This window comes from Branchiostoma lanceolatum, chromosome 2, assembly GCF_035083965.1.
Source record: "Branchiostoma lanceolatum isolate klBraLanc5 chromosome 2, klBraLanc5.hap2, whole genome shotgun sequence".
NCBI lineage: Eukaryota > Metazoa > Chordata > Leptocardii > Amphioxiformes > Branchiostomatidae > Branchiostoma > Branchiostoma lanceolatum.
The window spans coordinates 11696245-11723770 of NC_089723.1; the positions used below are offsets into that span (position 1 = coordinate 11696245).

General features: G+C 39.3%; 1 protein-coding gene and 1 long non-coding RNA gene across 3 annotated transcripts in view; one reads left to right on the forward strand and one right to left on the reverse strand.

Moving 5' to 3' along the window:
• Nucleotides 1-27526, forward strand: part of LOC136427456 (phosphatase and actin regulator 1-like) — a 116533-nt gene that overhangs the window by 82085 nt on the left and 6922 nt on the right. For both annotated transcript variants that reach the window (XM_066416321.1, XM_066416322.1), the window contains 3 exons: nucleotides 5681-5946; nucleotides 19279-19438; nucleotides 23664-23719. In XM_066416321.1, coding sequence (XP_066272418.1) covers nucleotides 5681-5946; nucleotides 19279-19438; nucleotides 23664-23719 — 482 coding nt within the window. The remainder of the gene's footprint in view (nucleotides 1-5680; nucleotides 5947-19278; nucleotides 19439-23663; nucleotides 23720-27526) is intronic.
• Nucleotides 1926-4440, reverse strand: LOC136427457 (uncharacterized). The gene is made up of 2 exons (XR_010754434.1): nucleotides 3173-4440; nucleotides 1926-2751 (listed from the first exon to the last, which is right to left on the reverse strand). It is a non-coding gene; the product is annotated as an uncharacterized lncRNA (long non-coding RNA).

Genomic DNA, 27526 nt, shown 5'->3' on the forward strand with positions numbered 1-27526 from the left:
TGACCTTCGTTTCCACAACCGCCACTAACCTATCAAAAATCAGCAAGATCCGTCAAAGTTCTCTCGACTTATGATCTCGACATACATACGGACCCACTTTACAGCTGGCGTAACATATAACATAACCTTACCTGCATACATTCCCGGCGAAGGTAACTAATGAAGAAAACAGATCTTGATCATCATCATCATGTTAACTCCTGCAGAACAATTGGCAATTCAATTCATTCAATAGCTTCCTACATACTAAATGATACTAGTACGAGGGATTTTTAGAAAAATTGGGCATAGGTTCTCCGGCTGGCCCCTATCCGGGGGGCCACGGTGCCTCAAGTTCAACAAGTGAAAAAATACACAATGGTATTTTCAACTTGGAACAAGGCAAGCAACGATTCACATGACCATTTGCGATGACATTAAAAATGACATAAGCTTAAGTGATATATTGGGATTTTCGAAAAAATTGGGCATAGGTTACCCGGCTGGCCCCTATCCGGGGGCCACGGTGCCTCAATTTCAACAAGTTGAAAAATACACAATGATATTTTTTACTTGGAACAAGGCAAGTACACTACCAAAAATGCAATTTCTTGTATTCTAGTTTTTTCTTACATACAGAAAAATATTACTTCATGCAAGCAAATTTTTCTGTATTCAAGAAAAAGGTTTTGTCCACGAATTAAGCAATTTTTTACTTACTGAGCTTTTTCTTGTAGTAAGAAAATCTTTCTTATAAAAATGACCTTGGCTACTGCCGGAAAGTAATTCTTGCAGTAAGATTTTTTTTTCTATGTATATTCTTGATTCAGACACATGGATCTGAGGTTCTTATACTAAGAATTAATTTCTCACTTAAAGGCTGGTATTCTTGACCAAAACTTTACTGCCTAGAAATGGTTTCTTACTGCTAGCTTTTATGTTCTTACAAAAAGAATGCATTTCTCTTCTTAAGACCAAAATTCTTGATAGCAAGAACTACTTTCTTATTTCTAAGATTTAGGTTCTTATACCAACACGTCTTTTCTTACTTCAAGACCAAAATTCTTACAGCCAAGAAATCCTTTCTTCTTTTCAAGTTTTTTGTTCTTATAACAAGAATGCATTTCTCTACTTAAGATCTGCAATCTTAATACCTAGAACTGCTTTCTTATTTTCAAGATTTAGGTTCTTACACTAAGAATATTTTCCTCACTTCAAGACCAAACATGCTTATCGCTGAGAAATGTTTTCTTACATCAAGATTTATCTTCTTACATCAAGAATCCTTTTCTCGCTTCAGGGGCAAAAATTGTTATCGCCTAGAAATACTTTCTTACCTCTAGAGCTGATCTTCTTATACAAAGAATATTTTTCTCACCTCAAGAACATAATTCTTGCTGCCTAGAAAATACTTTCTTACTTCTAAGATTGATCTTCTTACAATAAGCATACTTTTCTTGCATCAAGAGCAAAGATTGTTTATTGCCAAGAAATGTTTTCTTACTTCTAAGATTAATCTTCTTACATCAAGAGCACAATTCTTGCTACCAAGAAATGTTTGCTTACTTCTAAGATTAATATTCTCACACCAAGAATATTTTTTCTTATATCAAGAGCACAATTCTTGCTACCAAGAAATGTTTGCTTACTTCTAAGATTAATATTCTTACACCAATAATACTTTTCTTATATCAAGTCAAGCGTTAGAGCAGAATTCTTGCTACCAAGAAATGTTTTCTTCCTTCTATAATTGATCTTCTTACAACAAGAATGCTTTTCTTACATCAAGAGCAGAATTCTTGCTACCAAGAAATGTATTCTTACTTCAAAGATTAATATCCTTACACCAAGAATATTTTTCTTACATCAAGAGCACAATTCTTGCTGCCAAGAAATGTTTGCTTACTTCTAAGATTAATCTTCTTACAACAAGAATACTTTTCTTATATCAAGAGCACAATTCTTGGTGCCAAGAATTTTTTTCTTACTTCTAAGATTAATATTCTTACACCAAGAATACTTTTCTTACATCCAGAGCACAATTCTTGCTGTCAATAAATGTTTGCTTACTTTTAAGATTAATCTTCTTACAACAAGAATACTTTTCTTATATCAAGAGCACAATTCTTGCTGCCAAGAATTTTTTTCTTACTTCTAAGATTAATATTCTTACACCAAGAATACTTTTCTTCCACCAAGAGCACAATTCTTGCTGTCAAGAAATGTTTGCTTACTTCTAAGATTAATCTTCTTACAACAAGAATGCTTTTCTTACTTCAAGAACACAATTCTTGCTACCTAGAAATGCTTTCTTACTCTTAAGGCTGATGTTCTTACAATAAGAATCTCACTCCAAGAGTTACAGTTAAAATGACATGTTGATGGCTTAATATTTCTGTAAATTGTGGAGTCTGGTATAAAAAAATGACATTGGCAAAGCTTTACAGTGTATTATTTCAAAAATAATAGGTATAATAATAATATACATTATATACAATATTGTTGTACAAATACCAAAACTAATTTTGATACAAAGCCTACTGAAACTGAAAGGACATAAAGATTACAAACTGCTATGTAATTAACATGCTATATGATTTATTACATATGATATATTTCATAATATATAATTCTTTATCGTCTTGGAAGGTGGTGTAGAGCAGCCTCATCTGACTTGGCAGTGTTAACAGATGATCATCTTTGACTATGGAAACCAAACCCTTCAAGCCCATTTCTGTTGACATTGGCATTCCCATTGGCATCTTCCAACATCTGGGGGAAAAATAAAGACTATGTTATTCATTTTTACTTTCTGAGTTGAGCTAACTAACTTCCAGCTTCTAGATGTGAAAGTTCCTATTGAATTGATTTCTTCACAAAACACATCATATGTTTTATCATTCTTTAACCTATCCATATGTTTTCCAGAAACAATACGGTTAAAATAGTCCACCCCTCAGAGGTGGAATGTAATCTTCCAATGTGTGCGGATCGCTTTTTGATTAAAATCTATTAATTCATCGGCCAAAAAGATGTTTTGAGTTGGACCCAAAGAGGCTATACTTATCATTATCTCTAATGCTTGATGCTTTTGACGATTAAACCATCCAGGGGCCCTTTGACTTTTTTTTTTCATATGATAAATAAAGTTGAGCTGATTTTCATACAGTCGGGTGGGGAGGGGGGCACTTACCTTTTCCATACTGCTATCCAGTGTTTCCGTGCAAAATTTGGCATCTGCTGCAGCCTCAGACCATGATCCCCATCTTGTATATGTTCTCTTGTACCTGGGTTTTGACTTTGAAACCGACTTGAGTCTTCAATTAATACAAAATAGAACTAGAAGTGAACAGCACTTGAAGGCATGAACTTCTCAGAGCTTTGGCCCTCCTGTCAACTGCCTGTGGCATTTGAAACCACCAATCAGGAGTTAGGAAAAGATCACATGGCAAGTGTTGCCATTGGTCAAAATTTTATGCAGATATTTGCTAGAACAATCAAGATTTTTAAAGAAAATTTAACTTGGCTTCTATTTCTTGCAATAGCCTCATCTTAGCCAGGAAACAACCATTATATTATACGAGTTCAAATAAGAATTTCAAAGTATTTCTTGTATTTCTTCAAGTATTATTATCAAGAAAAACAAGAAATGCATTCCTCAAAGTTTCTTGATACGAAAATCAAGAACATTCAAGAATATTATTCTAGTTATGACTCGAACTTTGTCTTCTAGTTTAAATATCTTGAAAATTCTTGTTTTTCTAAGCAGGATACCCCAAGAAAGGCAAGAAGAAAATTCTTCTATTTTCTTAAACATCCCAAGAAAAGCAAGAATTTTTTTCTCAAAGGTTCTTGATACGAAAATCAAGAACATTCAAAAATATTATTCTAGTTATGACTCAAACTTTGTCTTCTAGCTTAAATATCTTGAAAATTCTTGTTTTTCTAAGCAGGATACCTCAAGAAAGGCAAGAAGAAAATTCTTCTATTTTCTTAAACATCCCAAGAAAATCAAGAATTTTTTTCTCAAGGTTTCTTGATACGAAAATAAAGAACACTCAAGAATAAAATTCTAGTTGTTGCTTGTTTTCATAATCTTGAATTCTTGTTTTTTCTTACTACCAGAAAAAGAAGATAGGGGAGAAAAAAATTCTTGTATTTTCTTATACATGGCAAGAAATAGATTCTCTATACAAGAAAAACAAGAACTTTTAACTTCAATTTCTAGAAAATTCTTATGAGAGAAAATCCTTTCTAGAAATTATTTCTTTATCTAAGAAAAATAAGAAAATGTTTCTTGTTGTGAGATTTTACAAGACAAGATTCTTGGAATGGTCCCTTGTGCTTTTCTTATTTATTCTTATCATTTTCATGGAAGTTCTTCATTCAAGAAAATTTGTCCACGAATTAAGTAAAAACAAGAAAACTAGAAAAAACAAGAAAAATCATTTTTGGTAGTGTAATGATTCACATAACCTTGAATGATAAATAAATAGATAACTCTAAAACTTATCTATTGGTTTCATGACCAAAACAAATAAAGTCACATTCCATTATTTGAAACTTCACTGCTGGCATCAAGTTCAACATTTTTATAGGCATTTTTTTGCACCCCCACCCCCTGTCTTCAAATAATCCAAAATACTTTAATATCCTTGAAATTCTTGCTCAATAGTATCAAAAATTATCTATTTGTGCCGGCCCAGTCAAATATCTTCGGTTCCTTTGAAACGCGCAGTTCAGATTTCGCGCGTCAGGACCACGCAGCGCGGCCATCCAATGACAGGCCGACCGCATGGAGAAAGCTTTGCTTTGCATCATAGACCGCGGCAGAATGAAACTAGCACCATAAGGTCGGGCAGATCATGAGCTTTGAAATGATACCGGTGACAAAAGGAAAATTTAATATTTTTGGGGATAAAACTCCACTTGAGTTGATTCATCGATTTTTTTATCGTAAAAACTATCGCTTGAACAGTTGTAAAGATGACCGCAGGAAACAGGCTTTTCATTCTGCTGCGGTCTAAAAACATCATGGCGGGCGGCCATCCAGACCTGCTCGTCACCTTACCGGAGTTTGGACCCCCTTTCTGTGTTGGAAGGTTCCACTAGAATGCAAACCGTGACAGTGCCGTGACTTTTGTGTGCAATAAAACCAAAGTGCGGAACGCTACTGTTTAAATGAAAACTATGTCTGTGTAGCTTTAATCACAGTTATATGCCTGTTACAAGATCTAAGCTTGTTTTTGATGGGTTCAGGGCAAAATGTACGATGACAAAAGACATGCGCATTCACTTAGAACAGTTACCGGACTATGGACACCCCCTGTAGCGTTGGAATATCTAAATATTTTCGGCTTACCGCTTAGTTCTGCAGCCTTTATCCTGGCGCAGGTCTTAATTTTTGATTGTCGCACCGTGCGACCGTGATTTTAAATCTAGTCGCATTCTCAACAAACTAAAAGCTATTTTCCCCTTCTGTGGCCAGAGAACTGAGGAGGTATCTAAATTTTCTAATATTTCTACTTTGTTCCGACTTCGGGGTCCAAAAAACCGGTTCACGACTTTCGGTTTTTTGACCCGGTTATTGCATGTTTTTCTGGTCCAAACCAGTCCGGCCGAACCGGTATCCACCCCTAACATGTACAGTTACATGTATATTGAGTTGTAATGTATTGACGCATTGTTATTGACATTCTAGCGCTGAAGTGTCTGCCCTGATACAAACGCTGGAGGACCAGCTGAAAAATGTGGTGGTGTCATTGGGGCCCGACAAGGACAGAAGAGACATGGCTGGGCAGCCAGTGATGCCAGCTATCATCAAGGTGAAAACTCCATCCCTAGCAGAACCTGACAGTGATGATGAGGAAGACGACAAAGAAAATAAGCCAGTAAATCGTAAGGGTCTGCGGGCACGGTTTTCAGATGAAGATGAAAGCAGTGAGGAGGAGGGGTCACCACGATATGGTAAGCACTTGTTATGGTGATGCGATTGCCATTTGATTTTGTATGTCCAATGAGGTTTTATCAAGGGGAGAGAGCACAAAATCAATTTCCTATGTTCATAGCGAGTGTGAACAAAAAAATTTGCACCAGAGAGTCATTACGCACCAGAGAGGCATTACGTCCATGACAGACCATGTGCCACGACAGACCAGTCCCTCAAAAAAGAGCATTATTAGATTGATATTAGATAGAATTTTAGAAAGGGTGAGTAGATCGTATCCTGTACGCCTTGGGCCCGCAGTTAACTAGTCAAACTTCCAGCCCGTTTTTGAATAAAACTGCTTCCTTCCACAGACGGGTCCACCGTCGCAACACACAGCCATGCAGGGATCGAACAGCTTGTCATCCAACAAAGAATGGTCATGATTTTTGAGTGATAGATAGCTCTTGGGGCAGGGAGTAAGTGATGTAAGTTTGGGCCCCCTTGCGGCTTGCCTTAAACTCCAGTGGGCCTATTTGTTTGTAACTTTTGAGGAGGATAACTCAAGCAGGGATTGATGGATTATTCTTGTTTTTGTTGTATAAGTACCTTAGGTGATGATCAACATAATGAGATGGTCATTATGCAAATTATGACCTACTTTCCGTAATCATTGAGGAAAACTTATAGCACTGATGCACCATGGACCCACTTTAGACTTGCCACGCTTTAACCGAACTGGGTCACTTATAACCGATCTGTGTAGCTTATCATTACCGGTCTAAAGAGGAAATAAGCGTCACAGGTTGGTTTTTCGTGGAACCGACCCAGACCACATCCCAACCCCGGTCTGCGCCGCTTCAGCGGGGGGCCGTGACGGTTCCTCTCTGTGTGTGAAGAGAAACTGGCTCCGGCCATGATAATGATATGCTAATAAGCCTGCTAGTGATAGAAGCATATTTTCCTCATTCTGAAACGTTTGTGCAATTGTCATTGAAAGTTGTCAAATGTTTCAAGTGCAATGGCCTGCCACCAGTGGCTGCTTCTTTGGTGTTCTCCTATGACCCGATCAACGATTGCAGTACCGCCAGCTTGGAGAGGACGAACGCCGGCGGGTTCAAGCCTTGGTCTTGCCCGTCCCTGTACATGCGTCTCATCCTCCTTTTTTGTTGGGCGCGTCTCATATGCAAGTATGAGAAGTATGAACTACTGCATGACGAAAAATAAGTGGCTCTTCTACCGCCATTTTGAATCGGGCGCGACTGTAATATCTTGCGCCACTACGATTCCGCCCGTAGGTCTAAAGACAACCAAAACGGTATCGAACCGGTTCCCTTCGGTATAAGCGTGGCAAGTCTTAAGTGGGCTATAGTATGCGGCATGTGATAGAACACGGTGGTCACGTTGCTAGGGATCTATCCGCCTTGTCATGCAAAAGTTTGCAAGTTTGCAGGCAAAATTCAGCTCGGATTGGTGCAACCAAAACAAATCTAGTTCCCGCCTGCAAAGGCGTGAACCAATCAGCTACTGTTACCAGTAGTGACGGGGGTGATTGACATTGATTCCTCATCAATATGCATGCTTTTCAAGTGAGAAAAAAATCAAGGCCTTTTTGACCACTGTGGAACACAACTGGCGTCCAGAATCTAGGTCAACAGCTGGCATGACTAGCTGGGTGATTGCAAAACAAGAAATGCTTATAAAAAAAGCTGGCCACGCAACCATTTGATAAAGGTGAGGATGAAATGGTGGTTGCACCTGTAATGACTTGTATAGACTCCCATATACCACCTACCATACCCATCGTCACATTTGTATATCTTGCATGAAAACTGTCACCGCCCTATCCTTTGCTGCATTATAACTAATGGCCACACTATTGTTCTGTTTATTCTATCAGTGGAAGTAAAAATCCAAAGAAAGCATTTAAAAAAGCTGGCTGGGGCGTATTTGGAAGAAATGAAATGAAAGTTTCTGCATAAAATATGCAAATGAGGACATTAGCATAACTTACACTTACAAGTGTATTCACCTTTCCTAAAAGTACCTATACCTCAAATATAAGATCCGTAGCATTTACCGCAAGTTAATACAAGTTTCTGATAAATCATGCAAATGAGATCCTCATTAGCATAATTTATAGCCAGGCGTACTCACCTTTCTTAAAGGTACCTACACTTCAAAAATGAGATCCGTAGCATTTACCATAATGGAATTACACGTTTCTGCATAGCCTATGCATTAGAATAATATATATGCAGGTGTACAGTCAAACCTGTCTATAGCGGTCACTCAAGGGACTGGCCAAAACTGGCCTCTAAGGACAGGTGGCCGCTATGGAGAAAATGTCGATTAATTGACCACGAGTGACAAATATTTTCAGTACCCACTGAGATACATTTATTCACCGTACAGTACACATTGCATAGGTAAGTCACATTTTAGAAAGTCGATTGTTGTTCTTTTACTTCTATTATGGGCTTGAAAAAAGAATTATTGTATCTGCCAACTCAAAAATCCATGGCTTGCTCGGGCTTCATGTCTGTACAGACCAGCATCGCCATACTCTACTCTTGATCCTTCGCGACTGCTTCGCTGCAGGCACACGCGTCACCAACGAGTTTTAATCATATGAAACAAAGTTCTTCACAGCAAAATGCCACCTAGTTAGTTAAGAACAAAATACATGTTGCTCAGTTGCCACTTACTGTTTGTTTTCGACCGTTTTGAAACATAAAATCGTGGCGATAGTTTTCCTTAGTCTGTTGTTGGTTCGCTTCCCGCTTGTCATTATCAGCTTCTACCATTATGCTAATAGGATACCCAGAAGAAGGTCGCTCTTTTGATGGCTTTTTTCTTTTCAGAAAATTGCAATAGCCCAAATTTTACATCATATTAATGTTATTCATATTTCTTTTGAAGCTTTTGGTAAAGTAATTATCCTCAGTGATACTTTGCAGCAAAATAAATTTAGCGCATTATACCTCCGAAACAGTGGTGTCTTCCGTTGACCTTTGTGCTGCGCCATTTTAAAAATCGCGCGAAACACGTTTTGACTTTGAGCACCGGGGTAAACAGATATTGGGCCGGCATTCAAACATTTCCCGAACTTACCGCATCAGCTACATGTGCGAGTTGTATTTTCCAAAAAGCTGCTGTAATATTTGTCCAGTCGAAATGCACAGAAATGGTCAATTTTGCTACGATGTACAAACGCAAGCCATGTAAAGGAAATTATACTGACTTCGCGTCAAACCATGGATTTTCTAACAAAGATAAAACATTCTGGTTTTCTTTATTATCATCCTATCCAGTTGAGTCCACATAAATTTGATAACTGCGTGAAAAAATGAAGATTTTGAACCCGGCGTGCGGTGGCGATGCGGCTTCTACCGGCGCGCCGTGACTGTTACCGACAGTGTTACTGTACTCGCGGGACTGAAAATCGTCTGGCCGCGACTGCGTTGGACAGGTGGCCGCTATAGCCTAATGCTTAATGCTTATGTCAATGGGTAAAATCCAAGGGACCGACAGAAAGTGACCACTATGGGCAGGTGGCCGCTATGCAAAAGTGACCGCTAATACAGGTTTGACTGTATACACCTTTCCTAAAGGTACCTACAAATCAAATATGACATCTGTAGCATTTAGTGTAAGGGAAATACAAGTTCCTGCATGAATCATGCAAAAGAAGAAGAAGAAAAAGATGAAGAATACACCAGCAAAAACAATAGATGAAAAGAAAGAAAAGAATTTCAAAAGAAAAGGAGAAAGTTTTCCGTACCGGGTTTCGAACCAGGGTCCTCCTGATCACCACCAAGTAAACCAACTGACAGAGCTAGGAGACACAACGACATTTACAAAATGTAACTAGCATTTTTCTGAATACTTGAAGTTTAATCTCACTACACAGTACCATTTTTTTGGTCACTTTTTGTTCATTTTCTTAACAAATCAGTTCCTTTTTGTGTAATTTAATCTATAGTCAGCCATGAGCATGGCAAAATGCGATCGTCTGCATGGCCTTGCATGAAGCGCCCCCTGGCGCCCTCCACTTGTCTTCATGGCTCGGACAGAAGGGAGGACATCTCATACCCAATACAACGCCATTCAACCGCATGGCGGTTGGGTGGCAAAAAACAGGACTAACAAGAGTTCAACGACCTCATATCTCCATGAATTATTCTGTTTATGCAAATGACTTACACATTTACATAATATATGCTTGGTCATGAACACATTTAACCAACTTACACATGTCGCAATGTTGACAAACCTTCATCTAAGACTTAGATGAATTATGGCACTTTTGCATTAATTATGCAAATTAGGAATATATTTGCATAATTGGTATCTGTTGATACTCCACTTGCCATAAACTACATCTTTTACATGTATTTGAGTCTTATAATGGAAAACACTGCAAATATAGATTTTTCTCATTAGTTACGCAAATTAAGTCACAATTAGCATAATTTGCACTTCATTGTGTACATCTCTGTCTAAGCTACCTGCATACTAAATATCATGGAAATCCGTCTTTCCTTTGTTCAGTTATTCCCCTTAGAAGATTTTCACAATAACGCCACTGCAGTTCCAGAGCAAGCTGCTAGGGAGCCCAAACCGACACCACTTCTTTATTACATCACAAGCTATCTGCCACCCAAACATCAAGACCATAGCACGTCCACGTCAAAAGATACAAAAACGGAAGTTCTGCTGCAGTACCAAGGTCACATACCAGGGGGCCCAAAATTGACCTTGAATTTCGGCTTCACAACCCCTGCCCACATACCAAATATCATCGTAATCCATCAAGAGGTTCTTGAGTTATGCTGACTACAGTAGTCCGGAAACACAAACAGACAGACAGACAAACAGACAGACACACAGACACACCCAAAACAATATCTCCATTTTTTCAAATTTATCTGTTATGTTTGGTATGAAGATAGCTAGATTTAAAAGTGAATCTGATGATTGACATAGTAAGATGCTAATTATGCCAAACAGAACCTACTTTGCATAATTGATGAAATTTTAAAAATCTGTTGTTCTTAGTGTACGCATTTATATGTATTTTAGTCGTATGTTAGTCTTTGTGAAAGCTTGTATCAAGGTTTTCATATTGTTCAGTTACCAGGGCTTACCTTCGGCTAGTTGGGTAGCCCTTGCTGTACTTTTCTACAGCCGAATAAACAAATCACAAAAATCACCTTTAAAAATGTGCCATCCTTACTGAGAAAGAGAGGATTATTGATTATAATCGAAATATCAATTATTCAGACAAATGACCTCATTTGAATGATTGCTGAGATTATACTAAAATAATAATGCTATACTGGTAAATGATGGGAAATTTTTATATTCATGTTTGGTATTTTAAAAAATTAAGATAGCTTAAAGGGGCATATTGTAGAATCTGGTGGGCAAAAATTAAAAATAGTGAGAATTTGAAAGATCTACACTAAGATTCACATTTGTAACTTATTTGTTACTTATTTCCAACATATTCCCGTCATTTTGTCACATTTCCACCATTAATAAACGACGAAAAACGCAAAACTTGTAAAATCTGGTTCATTTACATATTAACTTGCGTCCCGCAAGTTAATATGCAAATAAGCCAGCGTAGAACGCTACGAAAATCCGAATCGACCGTTTTGGTCGGAGTTCGAGCGTCACAGGAAAATCACCACAAGTGAACAAACTTCAGAACGTTGGGCGTTCGGTCGCGTGTTCGGTGGTTCGTCGGAATATTGGACAAGATGGCGGCCAATTCAAGCGGCGGTGGGGATTGCGTATATAATTTTTTTTAAGACGTTCGCACGACACTACAAAGTCGCATTAGTACGTGATGAATATTGCTGTGCAGTGTAATAAGGTAGATTCAACTGATGATGTAGAAAAATAATCAAAAACAAAGAATTTTGTTTTATGTTCATGTCACAATATGCCCCTTTAAGTAAATCTGATTATTGACATAGTTAAGCCAAGTCAAGTAAAAAAATGATATGCTAATTATGCAAAACAGGGTCTAATATTTAGTAGAATTATATTAATCCACTGCATTTCGAAAATCTATCCAGTTGCTTGAGTAACTGTTTTATTACCTTCGCCGAGAAGGTTATGCAGAGGGTAGCGTTTGTGGGTGTGTGTGTGTGTGTGTCTGTAGTGCACCACCATTACTCGAGAATGCTTTGATGGATTATCTTGATATTTGGTATGTTGGTAGGTTTTGATGACCTAAAAACGATTAGCTTTTGGCCCCCCTAGCGGCTTCTTACGGAGACCACTGCCCGCTAAAGGCCACCAAAGGTGGCATTAAACTTTAGCAGACAACTTGCTGTTCTCAATAAAAATTGGTCTCTACTTGCCCACTGTCTCATTACTGTAAATTAGGGATGGGTATCGGAACAGAAAATTCAGGTCCAGGTCCAGGCCTAGAGGGTCAGGTCCAGGTTTGGACCTGTACCTGTACCTGATTAAAGTAGTGTCGCAGTACATCATATTTTGGAGAGCGAGACACAAGTAAAGGTCTCTGTGAGTCCTACAAATTATGTTCAAATTGTATATTCAGCGCTCGTGAGTGCGACTCGCACACAATATGTATGCGACCAGTTTTTTCAGAATGCGACTAGATTTAAAATCACGGTCGCACGGTGCGACAATAAAAAATTAAGGACTGCGCCAGGATAATGGCTGCAGAACTAAGAGGTAAGCTGAAAATATTTAGGTATTCCAACCCTACCGCGAAAATCGTCGGTGAATTTTCTATCATGTTCCCACGCCCGCGGTACAAAAACTATCCGTTCCTAGTGGCAAAATTACCCATAGAAATAAAGGATATAAGTTTCTCTCCTTTTTGATGTATTTGTTTGATTTGTAAAATGTTTCAAACGCCAGAAATTGCCGATGAAAGTGAGCGCTAGCGGCCGTGCGCTTCTGGAGGGCCGCCATGATGTTTTTAGACCGCAGCAGAATGACAAGTCTGTTTCCTGCGCTCATGTTTACACCTGTTCAATCGATGATTTTTTTCGATCAAAAATCAATGAATCAATTCAAGTGGAGTTTTATCCCCAAAAATATTAAATTTTCCTTTTGTTACCGGTATCATTTCACAGCTCATGATCTGCCTGTCCTTATGGTGCTAGTTTCATTCTGCTGCGGTCTATAATGGATAGCAAAGCTTTCTCTATGCGGTCGGCCTGTCATTGGATGGGGTGCCGCGCGGTCTGACGCGCGAAATTTGAACTGCGCGTTTCAAAGGAACCGAAGATATTTGATACTATTGAGCAAGAATTTCAATGATATTTAAGTATTTTGGATGGTTTGTAGACAGCGGGTGGGGTTAAAAAAATGCCTGTAAAAATGTTGAACTTGATGCCAGCAGTGAAGTTTCAAATTATGGAATTTGACTTTATTTGTTTTGGTCATGAAACCAATAGATAAGTTTTAGAGTTATCTATTTATTTAACATTCAGTGTTATGTGAATCATTACTTGCCTTGTTCCAAGTAAAAAATACCATTGTGTATTTTTAAACTTGTTGAACTTGAGGCACCGTGGCCCCCGGATAGGGGCCAGCCGTGGAACCTATGCCCAATTTTTTTGAAAATCCCATTATATCACTAAAGCTTATGTCATTTTTAATGTCATCGCAAATGGTCATGTGAATCATCACTTGCCTTGTTCCAAGTTGAAAATACCATTGTGTATTTTTTCACTTGTTGAACTTGAGGCACCGTGGCCCCCGGATAGGGGCCTGCCGGGTAACCTATGCCCAATTTTTTCTAAAAATCTGTCATACTAGTATCATTTAGCATGTAGGAAGGTATTGAATGCATTGGATTGCCAAATGTAGGCTTTTATGATCTATTCAAATACTTTATTCCTGGTTGTTAACATTGATTAATACTATTAGTAGGAGTATTACTTGATATGGCCAAGACTTTTGCTTCTTCTTCCAACTTTTTGTAGTGGTGCTCCTAACTTTTTGCTGGTGCTCCTAACTTTTTTGAGTTAGGAGCACAGTGCTCCTAGGTCTAAAAGTTAGTCTGGAGCCCTGATTAGAATACTGTGATTATTCTCGGTGCACACTAATGTGCCCTCGCCGTCTGTTGACTCATCTACATATACAGCTAACGTCTTCGAAAAAGGAAACCACGACTCGTTAAATCTGCCTATTTTGTATTAGACCGGTTATATGTGACCGCCTGCTGGTGGCCTGGTACTGTGAATTTTCTAATCGGTCCATAGGCCGGTCCACTGATTTTTTCTGGACCGTTTTTTTTTTGACCGGTCCATAAGAAAATACCGGTTTTGTACCGGTACACGGTACCGGTACCCACCCCTACTGTAAATGCAAGTTTGCAGGGATTTCATTTTCAGCTGATACCACTGGATCTTTGCTTCAGAGGCTTTCCCAGAACTAACAACTACAAGATATTCTCCCTGTTTCCTGTTACCTTCAGGAAAGTCACAGTTCTACCAAAATTCAACACATAAAGCATATTTCCATAACATAAAGCATATTTGCATATTTTTAACTGGTTACAAATTCACACCAACAAGCAAATGTACTTCCTCTTGTCTGGGCATACCTGCATGTACATATACATGTATGCTGGAGTGTTCTATACAATTCTTTCATACACCCTGTCACAGTCTATAACTTCATCCGTCTTTTGCATTTCTTATTACTGTATTCATGACACTGATCTTTCATCCTACATGATTGTGACATTTGTGTAGTTTCTACCATGAACATTTTAGTTAACACCCCTCTCACCCTGATTACAAGCATTTTTTCTTATTCTCAACATTGCTTTTCACAATTTTATTCTTTTATATCCTAGATTTGTGTTGAATCTGATATCAACATTCTTCTGCATTCTTACTATGTTTACTTTTATAACCCACTTGTTTTTCCCTCTCTCACCACCTCTCTCCATCACATGTTGGACTCTTCCATCTTTCCCTCTGTCCTGTGGATTGTACCATGTTGTGGGGGTGTTCAGTGATGTACTTGCTGCCTGTACTCCCTCCCTTCCTGGTGTGGCTGTCCTACACCCTTCCCATGCTCTTCTTCTCACTGCTGCACTGTCTGGCCCACGTGCTGTCCATCTGGCGGCTATGGCACTGTAAGTTAGTGAACCAGTGATTTGGCAAAATTAAATGATTGGAGGTCACTTTGTGTAACTTGAAAATAATAACCAATGAATTACAACCAATAAATAGATAGATAGATGAACTTAGAAATGCCATTTTTGTACAAAATATGACTTTCCTAGTTCTTCAGAACCTCATTCAATTCAATTTGCAGGGTTTCTTTAGTATTTTTTGTACTGAGGATTCACTTTGCACAATTCAGATCTGCAGTCAGAACACTAGTCTGTATAACGCAAACTCCAGCTGTCCGGGGGTTTCTCTCCCCTCCCCGCGAGGCGGTTACAGGGCGACGAGCGGTCACAGGAGGCTTGATTGAATTCAGGCTATCAGAACACCATTTGTTTCCGAAGAACATTTATTTGTGTAGTATGTTGTCACAGCTCCTTTGTTCAAATTCTTCATGTTACATGTAGCTCTTCCTTCCGCCAAACCGGGAAACACATGTCTAGTCCTTTGTTTTGTAATCCTTTTTTTATCAGGTAGGGTCAATAAACGGGAATTTATGATCAACCTAAACACACGCTTTTGGGGCCCAATTATTTTTCAGACTGGATTATTTTAGACTGCACACTTGCAGTAATACAGGCACAAGACCTTCTGTACTTCCATTTCGTTCCATTTTGTACGTTCTGTACACCACGAACTACAACATTACACTCACTTTCTGCAGAGCCATTTCATTCCATTTCGTACTTTCTGTACAGCCATTTCATTCCATTTCGTTCTTTCTGTACACCGTGAAATACAGCATTACATGCCAATCTTCCATAACGTACTCGCATTACGCATCTCTGATTGGCTGTTTTGTGCCACAGATGGTGCAGTAAATGTGATACCTCACCTGGGTGACCACAACAACACTTTACCTTACAAAAACACATTTTTCGTGCAACATGCTGCCAATTTAACATTCAATATCATAATGATGATTGCATGTACATTGTAATATGTCTATTCTAGATAAGTGAAAAAAACCTTATCTATCGCTGTGTACTTTGATCAATGCCATTGCTCGTGCAGTGGTGAGTGTGACTTACGGGTAATGCAGATTTATTCTGTACTTACATGTACCAGCAGTTGGAAATAAGCAAAGTTTCTGCTATATATATATATATATACGTAACTGTATATACTATTAATGAATGAATGAAAGACCTTTATTGTGCATTCATGCCCCGAGGGGCTAGGTACAGGTCGTCTAACTTAACACATGGAACATACAAGGATATAAATACAACAATACAAGCTGTAAACATATAGAGTAGACAAACGTGTTATTAAATTAAGCTAGTCCAGTAGTGTCGACTTCTTCTCGCTTCTTTGTACATGTGTAAATGTATGAACAGACAGTATTTCTTATGTAAGGATTATCCAAGCGTAATAAAAATATGAATTTGTCTGTTGTATTTAGATGTTCGAAATATTGGAATTTTTCTTTGATAAAGTTAAAAAGTACACTTCTTTCGCTATCGTATAATTTACAATCTAGGACGAAATGTTGCTCATCTTCTACTTGATTTAAATTACAATATTGACAAAGTCTATGTTGTAGAGGCGTGCGGTTGTGCCTTCCTGTTTCGACATGTAATCTGTGGCAGCTAACCCTGAGTTTAGTAGTGGCCACTCTGTGTTTGATGTTGCTAATGGATAAATACTCTTCTTCTTTATACAATGTTTTAAACAGACGGTAAGTTCGGAGTTTGTTGCTGTAAGATTTATCTCTGTTATCGTTGTGGATTTCGGATGAGAATGATTGAGTATAGATGTCTTTTAATCGTTGACTAATGGAGTTGATGATAAGTGACAAATTTGTTCCTAAGGATACTTGTGCACTCCAAACGAAGGCATAACTGCATTCCTCTAGCATGCTACGGACACCGGACGCCCAGCATTTTGTGCCATTGGCTTCTAATTGAAGTTGGCATAACAGGGCGTTGGCTTGTAAGCTGTCAGCTGGTACGTTGTGGCGCATCCTAAGAAAGAATTTAATGGCGTTTAGGGAGGCCCCCAAGTAAAGGGGGTACCTCCCTAGTTCTGCCCGTACTGCAAGGTTGCAAGCTGTTCTTGGAAGATTGAGTGCGTATTTGCAAAATTTTAAGTGTATGGACTCAATAGGACAAAACTTTGAGCTTTTAAATGACCCCCATATCTCAGACCCGTATAGTAGAACGGGTTTAACACATGTGTCGAAGAGTTTGTTTTTAACTGTTAATGAAGCATCAGCGTTGTCTAGTGATTGTCTGATACTGAACAAAGATTTTAGTCCCTTGCTGGATAACTGTTTGTTATTGGCCTTGAACGTACCAGCCGCGCTTACAACTATACCTAAGTAACAGTAAGACATTACAATTTCTATGACATTATCATTGAACATAAAGAAACAATTTTTTGGTAATCGACCTCCTTTAGAGAAGACTATTACTTTGGTCTTTTTTAAATTCACCTTCAGATTCCAGTATAAACAATATTTTTCTAATCTATCCAGACATGATTGCAAGCCTTGTTGGGACTCGGAAAATAATACTAAATCATCCGCATACAGAAGACATGGAACTTTCATGTTGTGAAGTACAGGAGAATTGCAACAAGCATGATCAAATTCATCTGTTATGTCGCTGATAAATAAATTGAACAAAGTTGGAGACAGATTACAGCCTTGACGAACCCCACATTTAGTTAAAAACGTGTCAGTGAGACCGTGATCGGTTCTGATGCAATTTGTGGTTTTTGAATATATGTTTTTTATGGTCGTTAAGAACTTTCCTCCTATTCCAAGGTTGTTTAATTTGAACAGTAGACCAGCTCGCCAAACGGAGTCGAAAGCTTTGCTGAAATCTACAAAACATGCATAAATTCGAGCATTTTTACTGAGGTATTTGCTGACTAAAGTGGTTAAAACAAATAGATTATCAGATGTCCTATAACTCTTTCTAAAACCGGCCTGTTGAGGTTTGAAAAGGCTGTTCTGTTCCACATAATTCACAAGACGGTTGTTCAAAATAGAGGTGAATAATTTCCCCAAACAACTAATAATAGAAATTCCCCGGTAGTTGTCAGGGAGTGATGTGTCGCCAGATTTATGTATGGGAACGATATGACTGAGAGACCATTCGTCGGGGAAGTAACCGTTTTGTAAGCATGAGTTGAATAAGTGGAGTAATGGTTTCTGTAGGATTGGTTTACCGCATTTTAACATTTCGTTTGTTATCATGTCGCTGCTACTGGATTTGTTATTTTTTAGGTTTGAAATCGCTGAGTTTAGTTCCTCAGATGTTATCGGAGAGTCTAGTGCCGAGCCTTCTGCAGGTATAAGGGGGGGATGCGGGGTGTGATTGGACGTGTGGGAGTACGGTTTCAGAAACGTTAATAGCGTCAGTTGAGGATTTGTCTAATGTACTAAAATGTCGCAACCATGCCTCATTTGATATTTGACAACTATGTTCCGATTTGTCAGGTTTAAGCTTCGTAACTAATTTCCAAAAGGCACTGGGGTCTTTTTCCCTGAGGGAAGAAAGTTTGTCCATGATATGTTGATGGAATTCCCTCTTTTTCTTTTTTAAAAGTTTTCTGTACTCTTTCTTTCTTTTAAAGAATGCCCCTCGCACATTTGGATTCGACGGGTTTTTCTCAAGTAAAGAAGCTAAGTTTTTTAGTTCTCTTTTCATTTCTATACAGGTTTTATCGTACCATTTCTTATTTCGAGCCTTTTGTTTGCGATTTTTGTTAATTCTTACACCTAATGAAGTAAACCTGACGTCCCTAAGTATTGAGCTAAAGTCAGAAACATAGTTTTCAATTTCATTATTTGTGTTTTCACTTTCCTTTACAGAGAGAGAGCGTAGTCTGTCCTTTATATGAGGTTGGCTGAGGGATTGGAGAAATATCTGAGCTGAATTTTCATTCCAATGAAATCGTTTTGGAAGCGATTTTGTGTTTTTGTTAACCCTTTTGTTTTTTTGGATGAATGGTTTCGTGCGAATCACTATTAATACTACCAGTAGCGCTTTGTACAATTCAGCTCCCTTGATTACATGTAGGTCTGCAATCGCACACATATTTGGGGATGTACATGGCATGCATATGGTGTTGGACACTATGTGGTACGAAAGGTTTAGATTTTTAAGCAGATTGAGGCTCTTCAATTCATGTAAAAGTCATGTAAAAGAAAACTATATCAGTAAACACACTTTTTCCTGTATGCAGGGTCAGGGCTGGCAGCCAAGGTGGCAAGGAAAGACAGTCTCGCTCTGAAGCTGAGCCAACGTCCCACCAGGAGGGAGCTGATTGAAAAGAATATCATCCCCAGCATCAGTGACAAGGAGAGGCAGGAGAACCGTGAGGTCGTTGGAACAAAGCTCAACAGGTATGCAATGTATTCTCTTATTGAACTACAACATTACCTTCTAACATTTATATTATGGATCTTTCGGTGCCGTCCCAAAACCACTTTTGCCTTTGTTCCACTTGGAATGTGGTTTGTTTGAGTATACAGCTCAATTAACTAGAACCCCCTCATTATTTATATAATGTCCTTGCTAGAACAACAGCTTGTTATTATACCATCATGGGCAGGAACTACACTGGGTATTCATATGCAATGAAACACCTTAGACTGTCAACGTTTACGACATATTTGCCAATTTTTGGCATGTTAACCACCGTTGGAGGGCAATGAAATGTCTTGTTTTTTATTTCGAAATCAGGCGAAAATTAATGAGCGCGCTGATGTCATCCATAAAAATTACTTGCTGTGGCCTAAGGCTAAACAGACATTGGGAGTGATCAAACGTAATTTGTGGGCATGTCCAACAAAGCTAAAATCACTTGCATACACGTCACTAATGAGACCAAACCTGGAATATGCTGCAACAGTATGGGATCCATATACGGTCAAACCTGCCCAAGGCGACCACCCGGGGGACCGAGGAAAAGCGGTCGCGTTGGGCAGGTGGTCGCCTTGAAGAGGATCGACTCACGACATGTTTCCAGGTCGTGGTGTTAATACAGTATTACATAGATGGATGGAATTGGAAACTTTTAGACAGCATAACCACCACCAGGTTCAATTCTCATTGACAGAAAGATCGTACAAAACTTATATTTTCCGTTATCGTTATAATGTTTGTATACCGTTACATTGTGTACAAATTTCTGTCATAATTTTGACTACAAAACAATGTCTGCCTCAATGGTCTCGCAGCTTCCTCCCGGCGATTAACACGTTAGGTCAAATAATACACACGCACACACATGTATAAAATCTAAGTTTAGGCCTAGGAAAAAGCCCTAGAAAAAACCTGCCGCCCCAGCTTTTTTGGGGGTTCCGACCGCTGGATAAAAGGGGCAATAAATTTTCGATCTGACAACTGATTGATGAAAACGGAACGCTGTGATTTAGCCGCACTGCCGAGCTTAGACCGCATCAAAAGGTAAGAGTGCAGCAGAATGTACAGCGTCGGCGATTACAAGCAAGCTGCTGCAAGCAGCACCCAGTAAAGGTTTGTGAGATTCATGGGACTAACAAGAAAATAAGAATCTTAATTTTCATCAATATTAGAAATTTTCATATACAGATGCGTCGTGTTTTAGAAAGGTCAGCGGTTCGCCAATCCTCCGAAACCAAGATGGCGTCGGCGACCAACAACACGATATGTTTTGCCCGCTGTAAAGTCATTTTTCGGCGGAATTAGTAAGATCTGACTTTTTGATGCCATCCACTACGTAATCATCTTTAGAATTTCAAGTTCAAACCGAACCAGAAGCTTGCGGTATTCTGTACAAGATTACCAAGATTAGGAAGTATTTTGGCCTCTTTAGTATAATTCACAAACCTTTTTTATTTGCAATGTTTACAATGTGAACGTATTATTAAAACACTATTGATAGATCGATGCTATTACATAGATTTTTGTCAGTCAAGGTCTTAAAAACACTTCCGTCATAGACAGCAAAATCCAATGTCAACACATGCTAGAAAACGGTCGTAATGAGCAGGGATTGGGCTCTATGCAATCCCAATTTGTGGCAGGCGCGGTCGCTTTTGCCTATAGGGAAAATTTTCGAGACCAAGAAAAAACGGTCGCCATGGCCAGGTGACGTTGAAGAGGTGGTCGCCTAGGCAGGTTTGACTGTACAATGAAAGACAAAGATAAACTGGAAAGGGTACAGAACCTAGCTGCCAGATTCTGTACAAACAGTTACGACAGGGGTGCTGTAGTGTCACCCAAGTGAAAACTGATCTATAGTGGATGCCACTCGAAGGCAGAAGGAAAATATCCAGACTATGCATGATGTACAAAATGTCAAATAAACTGGTGGACGTATAGTAAGTACCTAGTACCAGCTCAGAAAAAAAAAAGTCAAGTACCAGAGTAGGCATGGCACACCAAAATTTTGCATAGGTTTAATGTTATTGAAAATGGTACAGTTTTACAGATCAAGTCTTCCCGGTCATAGTGCTTTTTTAAGTTTGACAATACGACAGAGTTAAGATTTTCTAGAATTTTTTGAAGTTTAAAATTTCCATAGTTTTATTGGAAGATGCTTAACTACTGACCCTATGGCAAAGGTCAGATTAATTATGGCACCATAAAAGACCAGAAATGCACAATTATCCACATATCTTTTATTATAACTCAAGAACTATCCATGCTATAGTCTTGAAATTTTCAGTACTTTGAGATCAAGTCTTGATAAAAAAAATTTGCACATAGTTTGAAAAAATTATTGGTATTTTATGCTAATTAGTCCTAATTAGGACAACTTGACTAATGAGCAATACGACTCTAGATAAACTGCATGATGTACAGAGAGGCTGACAAGACAAACATAAGACCTGAAGCATTTTGGATGTTTGGTATTAGGTAAAGAATAGACTTCAGGTCATTTTAATTAAAAGCAAAATATGCAAATGAGGTTAATGACCCTAATATGTAAATGTATACGTTTGCCTCTGCTATGGAAGGTTGTCACAAGTATCATTAATGTATATGAATGTAGCAGAACTTCAAAACATGAAAAGGGTGATAAGGCACCAAAGTACTACTTAACAACAAAAATAATTAACACAAAATATGCTAATTAGTACTGCTAATTAGCCTTTCACAGCTAACTGGAACCCGTGGCTGTAGTGTTACGATGAGTCATTTATTTAGAATAAATACTGCATTCAAACAAAAAGGATTAGATTCAGTTCATATATATATGTATGTATGTATGTATGTATGTATGTATGTATGTATGTATGTATGTATATATACATCTGAACTGAATCTAATCCTTTTTGTTTGAATGCAGTATTTATTCTAATGACTCATCGTAACAGTAGAATAGCTTGCTTAACACTCTCTTCACGACTTTTCCTGGTCTGTTGCTTCATCTCTTCCTTCAGCTCTTCTATTTCTGCTGTCTTCTGTTTCAAATCAGAGAAGCATCTCACATAGTCGTCTGATGTTTTCTATCATACTTTCAAGTGCATTATTTTCTTTAATAAGGTCTCTAGAAAAACTTATGAGTCTATGGAGGGAAGAAACTGGTCCTGGACTGGTGTAACTTGCAGAAGAAAGACACTGTCCTCCTGTGGCATCACTATGACCAACATTACTTGTGCATCTTGTTTGCAGAGGTTGTGTTTGTGGGACCTCATGCTTTGCTGTCATCAAGCTCTGCATTTCTTGACTCTTCTTCCTTGAAATAAGGTCCTTCTTTTTCAACAATCGTCTGATGTTTGTACGGACACTGCTTGCATTTGAACTACTCAGCGTCTTGTTGCGGTCAGTAGGCATGATGTTGTTTAGCCAGGTGATTTTTTTTATGAACATGGAAAGCTCAACGACAAGTCCATTTGACAATTTTTCCCTGTCAACCTCCTTCCCTGTATCTTTTTCTAGGTCTTTCAAGGACAACCCTAACTCTTGACAGAGCTTTCCTGGGTAGATCACTGCATCCACTAGGGAAAAATACGTAATACAAAATGTATCAGATATTGTACCAAGCATGAACCATTCACCTTAATCATGTAAAAAGTGTTGGAAAATTTATCTTCCAAAAAAATAGATAAATAAAAACTACAGACTGTATCTGCTTTGACTCACTCTCTCACTCATCTGCTTAAAGCAACATAATTAGAAGTGTAAAAATCATTTTGTGGCTTTAAAAATGGTCACATCACGGACTAAAAACAGGGAAAATAAACTTTACCTAATTTCTATCACCCTACGCTGTGTTACACTGATTGGCGGTTATACCAGCTATATAAATGTAGATACAGATACAGAAGTCTTGCAATATTGGAGGAGAAAGAGAGAAAAACAAGTTTTAACTGTGTATGGGGAACACAGAATGAAAAATATGTCTCTTGACTGATGGCTTCATCATCATCAGCTAACCTGGGCTAGTCATTGTGCCACAATCTAGCTTTTTTTTCAATCTGGCCTCTGGTTGCGCTCAAAGATGATATTCAATTGAATTTGTAGGCATGGATGCTTTCACAGTTTTTATTTGAATTGACAGACACAATATCGAGTGTGAAATCTTTTCATTGTGATGAGCATTATCAGGTTCACTATTCACTTGTTCTGTTCTTGCAGACGGCTGAGCCTCAGGCCCACAGCTGAGGAGCTGCAGCAGAGGGGTATACTGAAAGGTTTGTACAGTCTGTATCTCGTTCCTAGATTACATATGGCAAAACTTGATTTCACCTAGGTACATTGTACATTTACATCACCCTTGTAAACCAGGACCGCCTATCGCTCGACGTTACATTGCGAGCGTAAGCGGCCCTGGTAAAATGGGCCACTACATATGGTTATAGCGACGTCACCTGCTTCCCCTCATCGGAAGCAGTGCGCAAAGAAGGCTGGGAAGCTATCAACCAATCAGGTTACGTGTTACATCGTTGCTTTGGTTACCCAAAACAAATGTCAGCCGATAGTATACATGTACTCCAAGATTTGTGTCAGCCAGGTCATTGGTTGGCTCCTTTTATTACCTGTTCTGCTTTGCTTGCAAGGATGAGGGCTGCCATGTTGGATGCGACCATTTTATTGGGAGGGGTGTTTTTTTGGGGTCGCTAATGTTGGGTGTGACCATTTTGGCAGAGGGATGTTTTTCTTGGTAGTTTTTTTTTTTTTAGTTTTGGGTTGGATGTTACCATTTTGACCGGAGGGATGGGTTTTTTTCCGCTAATGTGTGGGTGTGACGGATGGAAGTTATTAGGGACTACGATATTAATGGGGGGGGGAGGGCCGCTCGTCAGAGGGTCGGGTTAAAAAAAAATTCCTAGGCCTTCCCCCCTGGTCAAATTTTTTTCCCTAGGCCCTCCCCCAAGCCAAAAAATTTCTCCCAGGCTATCAACTATTGAAAATTATTCAAGACGGTAAGAAAATCACTTTGTAAGTGTCCTTCGCGTTGTATTTTACAATGGGTATCACCAGCGATCTCTCTCTTGTTTGCTATGCCACTCTATTGGAGCCCATGTCACAAGTTTAAAGATAATTGCTTAGAGGCTTCAGTGTTCTCGCCAGGTTTTTGTTTCAAAGCATCGGGGAAGGGGTTCGGGGGCTGCCAAAAGCCCCCGACGGGGTCCAGGGGCAGAGCCCTGAGAAGCTCTTGCATTTTAGGCTATTTAGAAGGCTTCTTTTTCCGTTTTGAGGGTCATATTTATGATAGTCATGATAATCGTGGCAGTCAATCAGCTTCTCCATAGGACCTTGACATACTGTACTTCAGGTGAAAAACAACTGAAAACTTATGGAGATCTAAAGGAGATTGGAGATCGAAAATTCAGAAACAACCAATTCACCCAGCTCAACAATATCAATAGTTTATTTAGTTACTCAACAATATCAATAGTCGATACCAGTTTTCCGTTTTTTGGCTGTGCCCGACTTGTCCGAAGTCGAAGCGCCACAATCGTCGCCGTCAGAAGGTCCCTTCGGTGCGAAATAGGAAGCGATATTCCTGATATTCCCACGCTTAAACGCAGACATGATGTTTTCAGAAAAATTGTCGCCGAAACCGCTGTTCTGCGTCAGATTGCACGTACAGAAAACGTGGAACTATAGTCTAATAAAAACTTTGTAGCAGTCACGTCGCCAGAGACAGTCCGCTGTTGACTGGCGCAAGGAGATCCAACGCACGCGTTTTCCCACAAAGTTGCCGCTGATTGACAGTCGGCATCCTCTCCAGGAAGTCTACCAAAAGAAAGTCGGCGGTTTGTGGGCGGGGCCGCAAATGTTCTGGGTGGGAAAATGACATAACCTCGCTCTAGAAATTTGTCAGAAATACAGTTAAGAATCAATTCTATTCCCGCGCTGACAAAGAAAGGAATCTTTTACGTTAATAACAGCGTCTGTTTGGGTCAACTGCGGACTGTCGGCTTTCAAATAAGGAGATTTCCCCGGGAATCTGATACATTTACGGCTGTTCTGATAGTAGGGACCCGCCCCGCAGATCTACTCGGCTATTGTTTACGTTTTCGCGCAATGCTGCCAGCGGCACACGAGAAGGGATGTTCCTAGTGGGAGGGGCGGCGAGACAAGATTGGAGCGGTAGGGTGGGGTGCTAATTTAGTAATTGGCACCACCCTTTGAGTTGATAGCTAGATAGCTTCCTGCGAAACAGCGGAGGCGCGTGCTTGGAACGTGACTTTGCATGTTTACTACGGTAATTTTGTCTTTTTTTTGCCGCTACGCTGGGTGAAAAAACAGCATAGCAGGTGATTTACAGCGTCAATTTGTCGGCCCACAGCTAGCGGCCCGCTATGCTCAAAAGGCCTGGCGAGCACACTGATTTTATTCCATAGTTCATAAATGATACCACTGTATGATCCTGCAGTTGAATAAAACCGCAAAAAGTATTTTTACTGTACCCGGCGATATGTCATTTGTGCTGCGCTAGCGCCGCGCGCTGCCCCCATGCAAACTTGTGGTATCTGAGCAGCGTGCCGGAGACTATTTAAGTATCTTTAATACACATTTGAATTTACGTTCATAACTTCAGAAATATTCGATGATGATTTTCAGGGCGACATTTTAACGTTACGTAAACAATATCGAGTACTAGGCTCGTCATCTGTTGCTACTAGAATTTGTCAGAAGACTCAGAGCGTTACCCTGGCAAGTTGATTCCCAGCGACCGGACGTCAATTAATATTCCCCAATATATATTTTTGATTAGCAGGTTTTAAAAAATCATACCTTGGGAAACTTACAAAAGTTCAGTATCCAGCGCGGATCGCCTCCGATCGACGACGCCCTCAACTCAGACAGAGGCCCTCCTCTTTAAAAAAAATTGACAAACTTTTGCCGAGAAATTGAGACGCCGTATGCCGTTCACATCCACACTCTTTTGTTTGTTGCTATTGTAATGCTCACGAAGAATCGATATCGGTGCTTATGACATACAATATCATTAAAGCAATGATTAAAAACCCGTTTTTCAAGACTTAATCGAAGAAGTTCATAAAAAAAAACAAGGAAAAACGTAAACAAAGACAAGATTTTCGCCTGCGCATTTCAGCCCCAAGTGGACGGCCTCTCCGTCGCGGTCTGGCGGAAACGCTCGGCCGAACGCCGCTCGGCACATGATTTTTAGAGAGTTGAAACCCACGTTTGTTTTACATAATAATATATTTATAAATGATCTTTCATCATTATGTCTACCCACCATAGATATCAAGATATCTGAATCATGCTACAAAATAACGTCGTATTTCTTATTCCAACCTAAGTCCTTACCATAATTTGTATCTGTACTTGTGCCGCGAAGCGGCGCGCGCTCCGCTCCTTAACCCGAAAACATGGGGTTTACTGAGAGGTTCGGAGCCCATTTTTAGACATTTAGATATGTGTTTGAAGGTTCTGAAGGGGATCAAATTTTTTTCCTAGGCCCTCCCCCCTTGCCAAATATTTTTTCCTAGGCCCTCCCCCCAGGGCAAAATTTTTCTCCTAGGCCCTCCCCCCCAGACGACCGACCCTCCCCCCCAGATAAATACCGTACAGTCCCTTAATGTGGTGTTGATACAAATGAACACAGGGCCGCTTATGTTGGTTCCCTATATTTTTCCTAGTTTTGGGTTGGGTATGAACATTTTGACTGGAGGGTTTTTTTTTGTCGCTAAAGTGGGTGTGACAGATGGAAGTTATTAATGTGGTGGTGTTGTGACCTTGCCGTTGATACAAATGGACACAAGGCCCACTGTACTAAACGACAGCAAGGCCCACCGAGCATCATGTTGTTGAGGTCTTCTCGGAAAGTAAGGGACGACAAGATCTCCAACGATAGAGGGTCAATCTAGATTTGTTATGTAATGTGATGTTGGATTACAAAATGTTGGAGATGTGTTGTTAATATATTTTGACGGAGTGTTTTCCTTTTTTTTGCCATTTTTTTCCTTTTTTCCCTAGTTATGGGTTGGGTGTATATTTTTCCTAGTTTTGGGTTGGGTGTG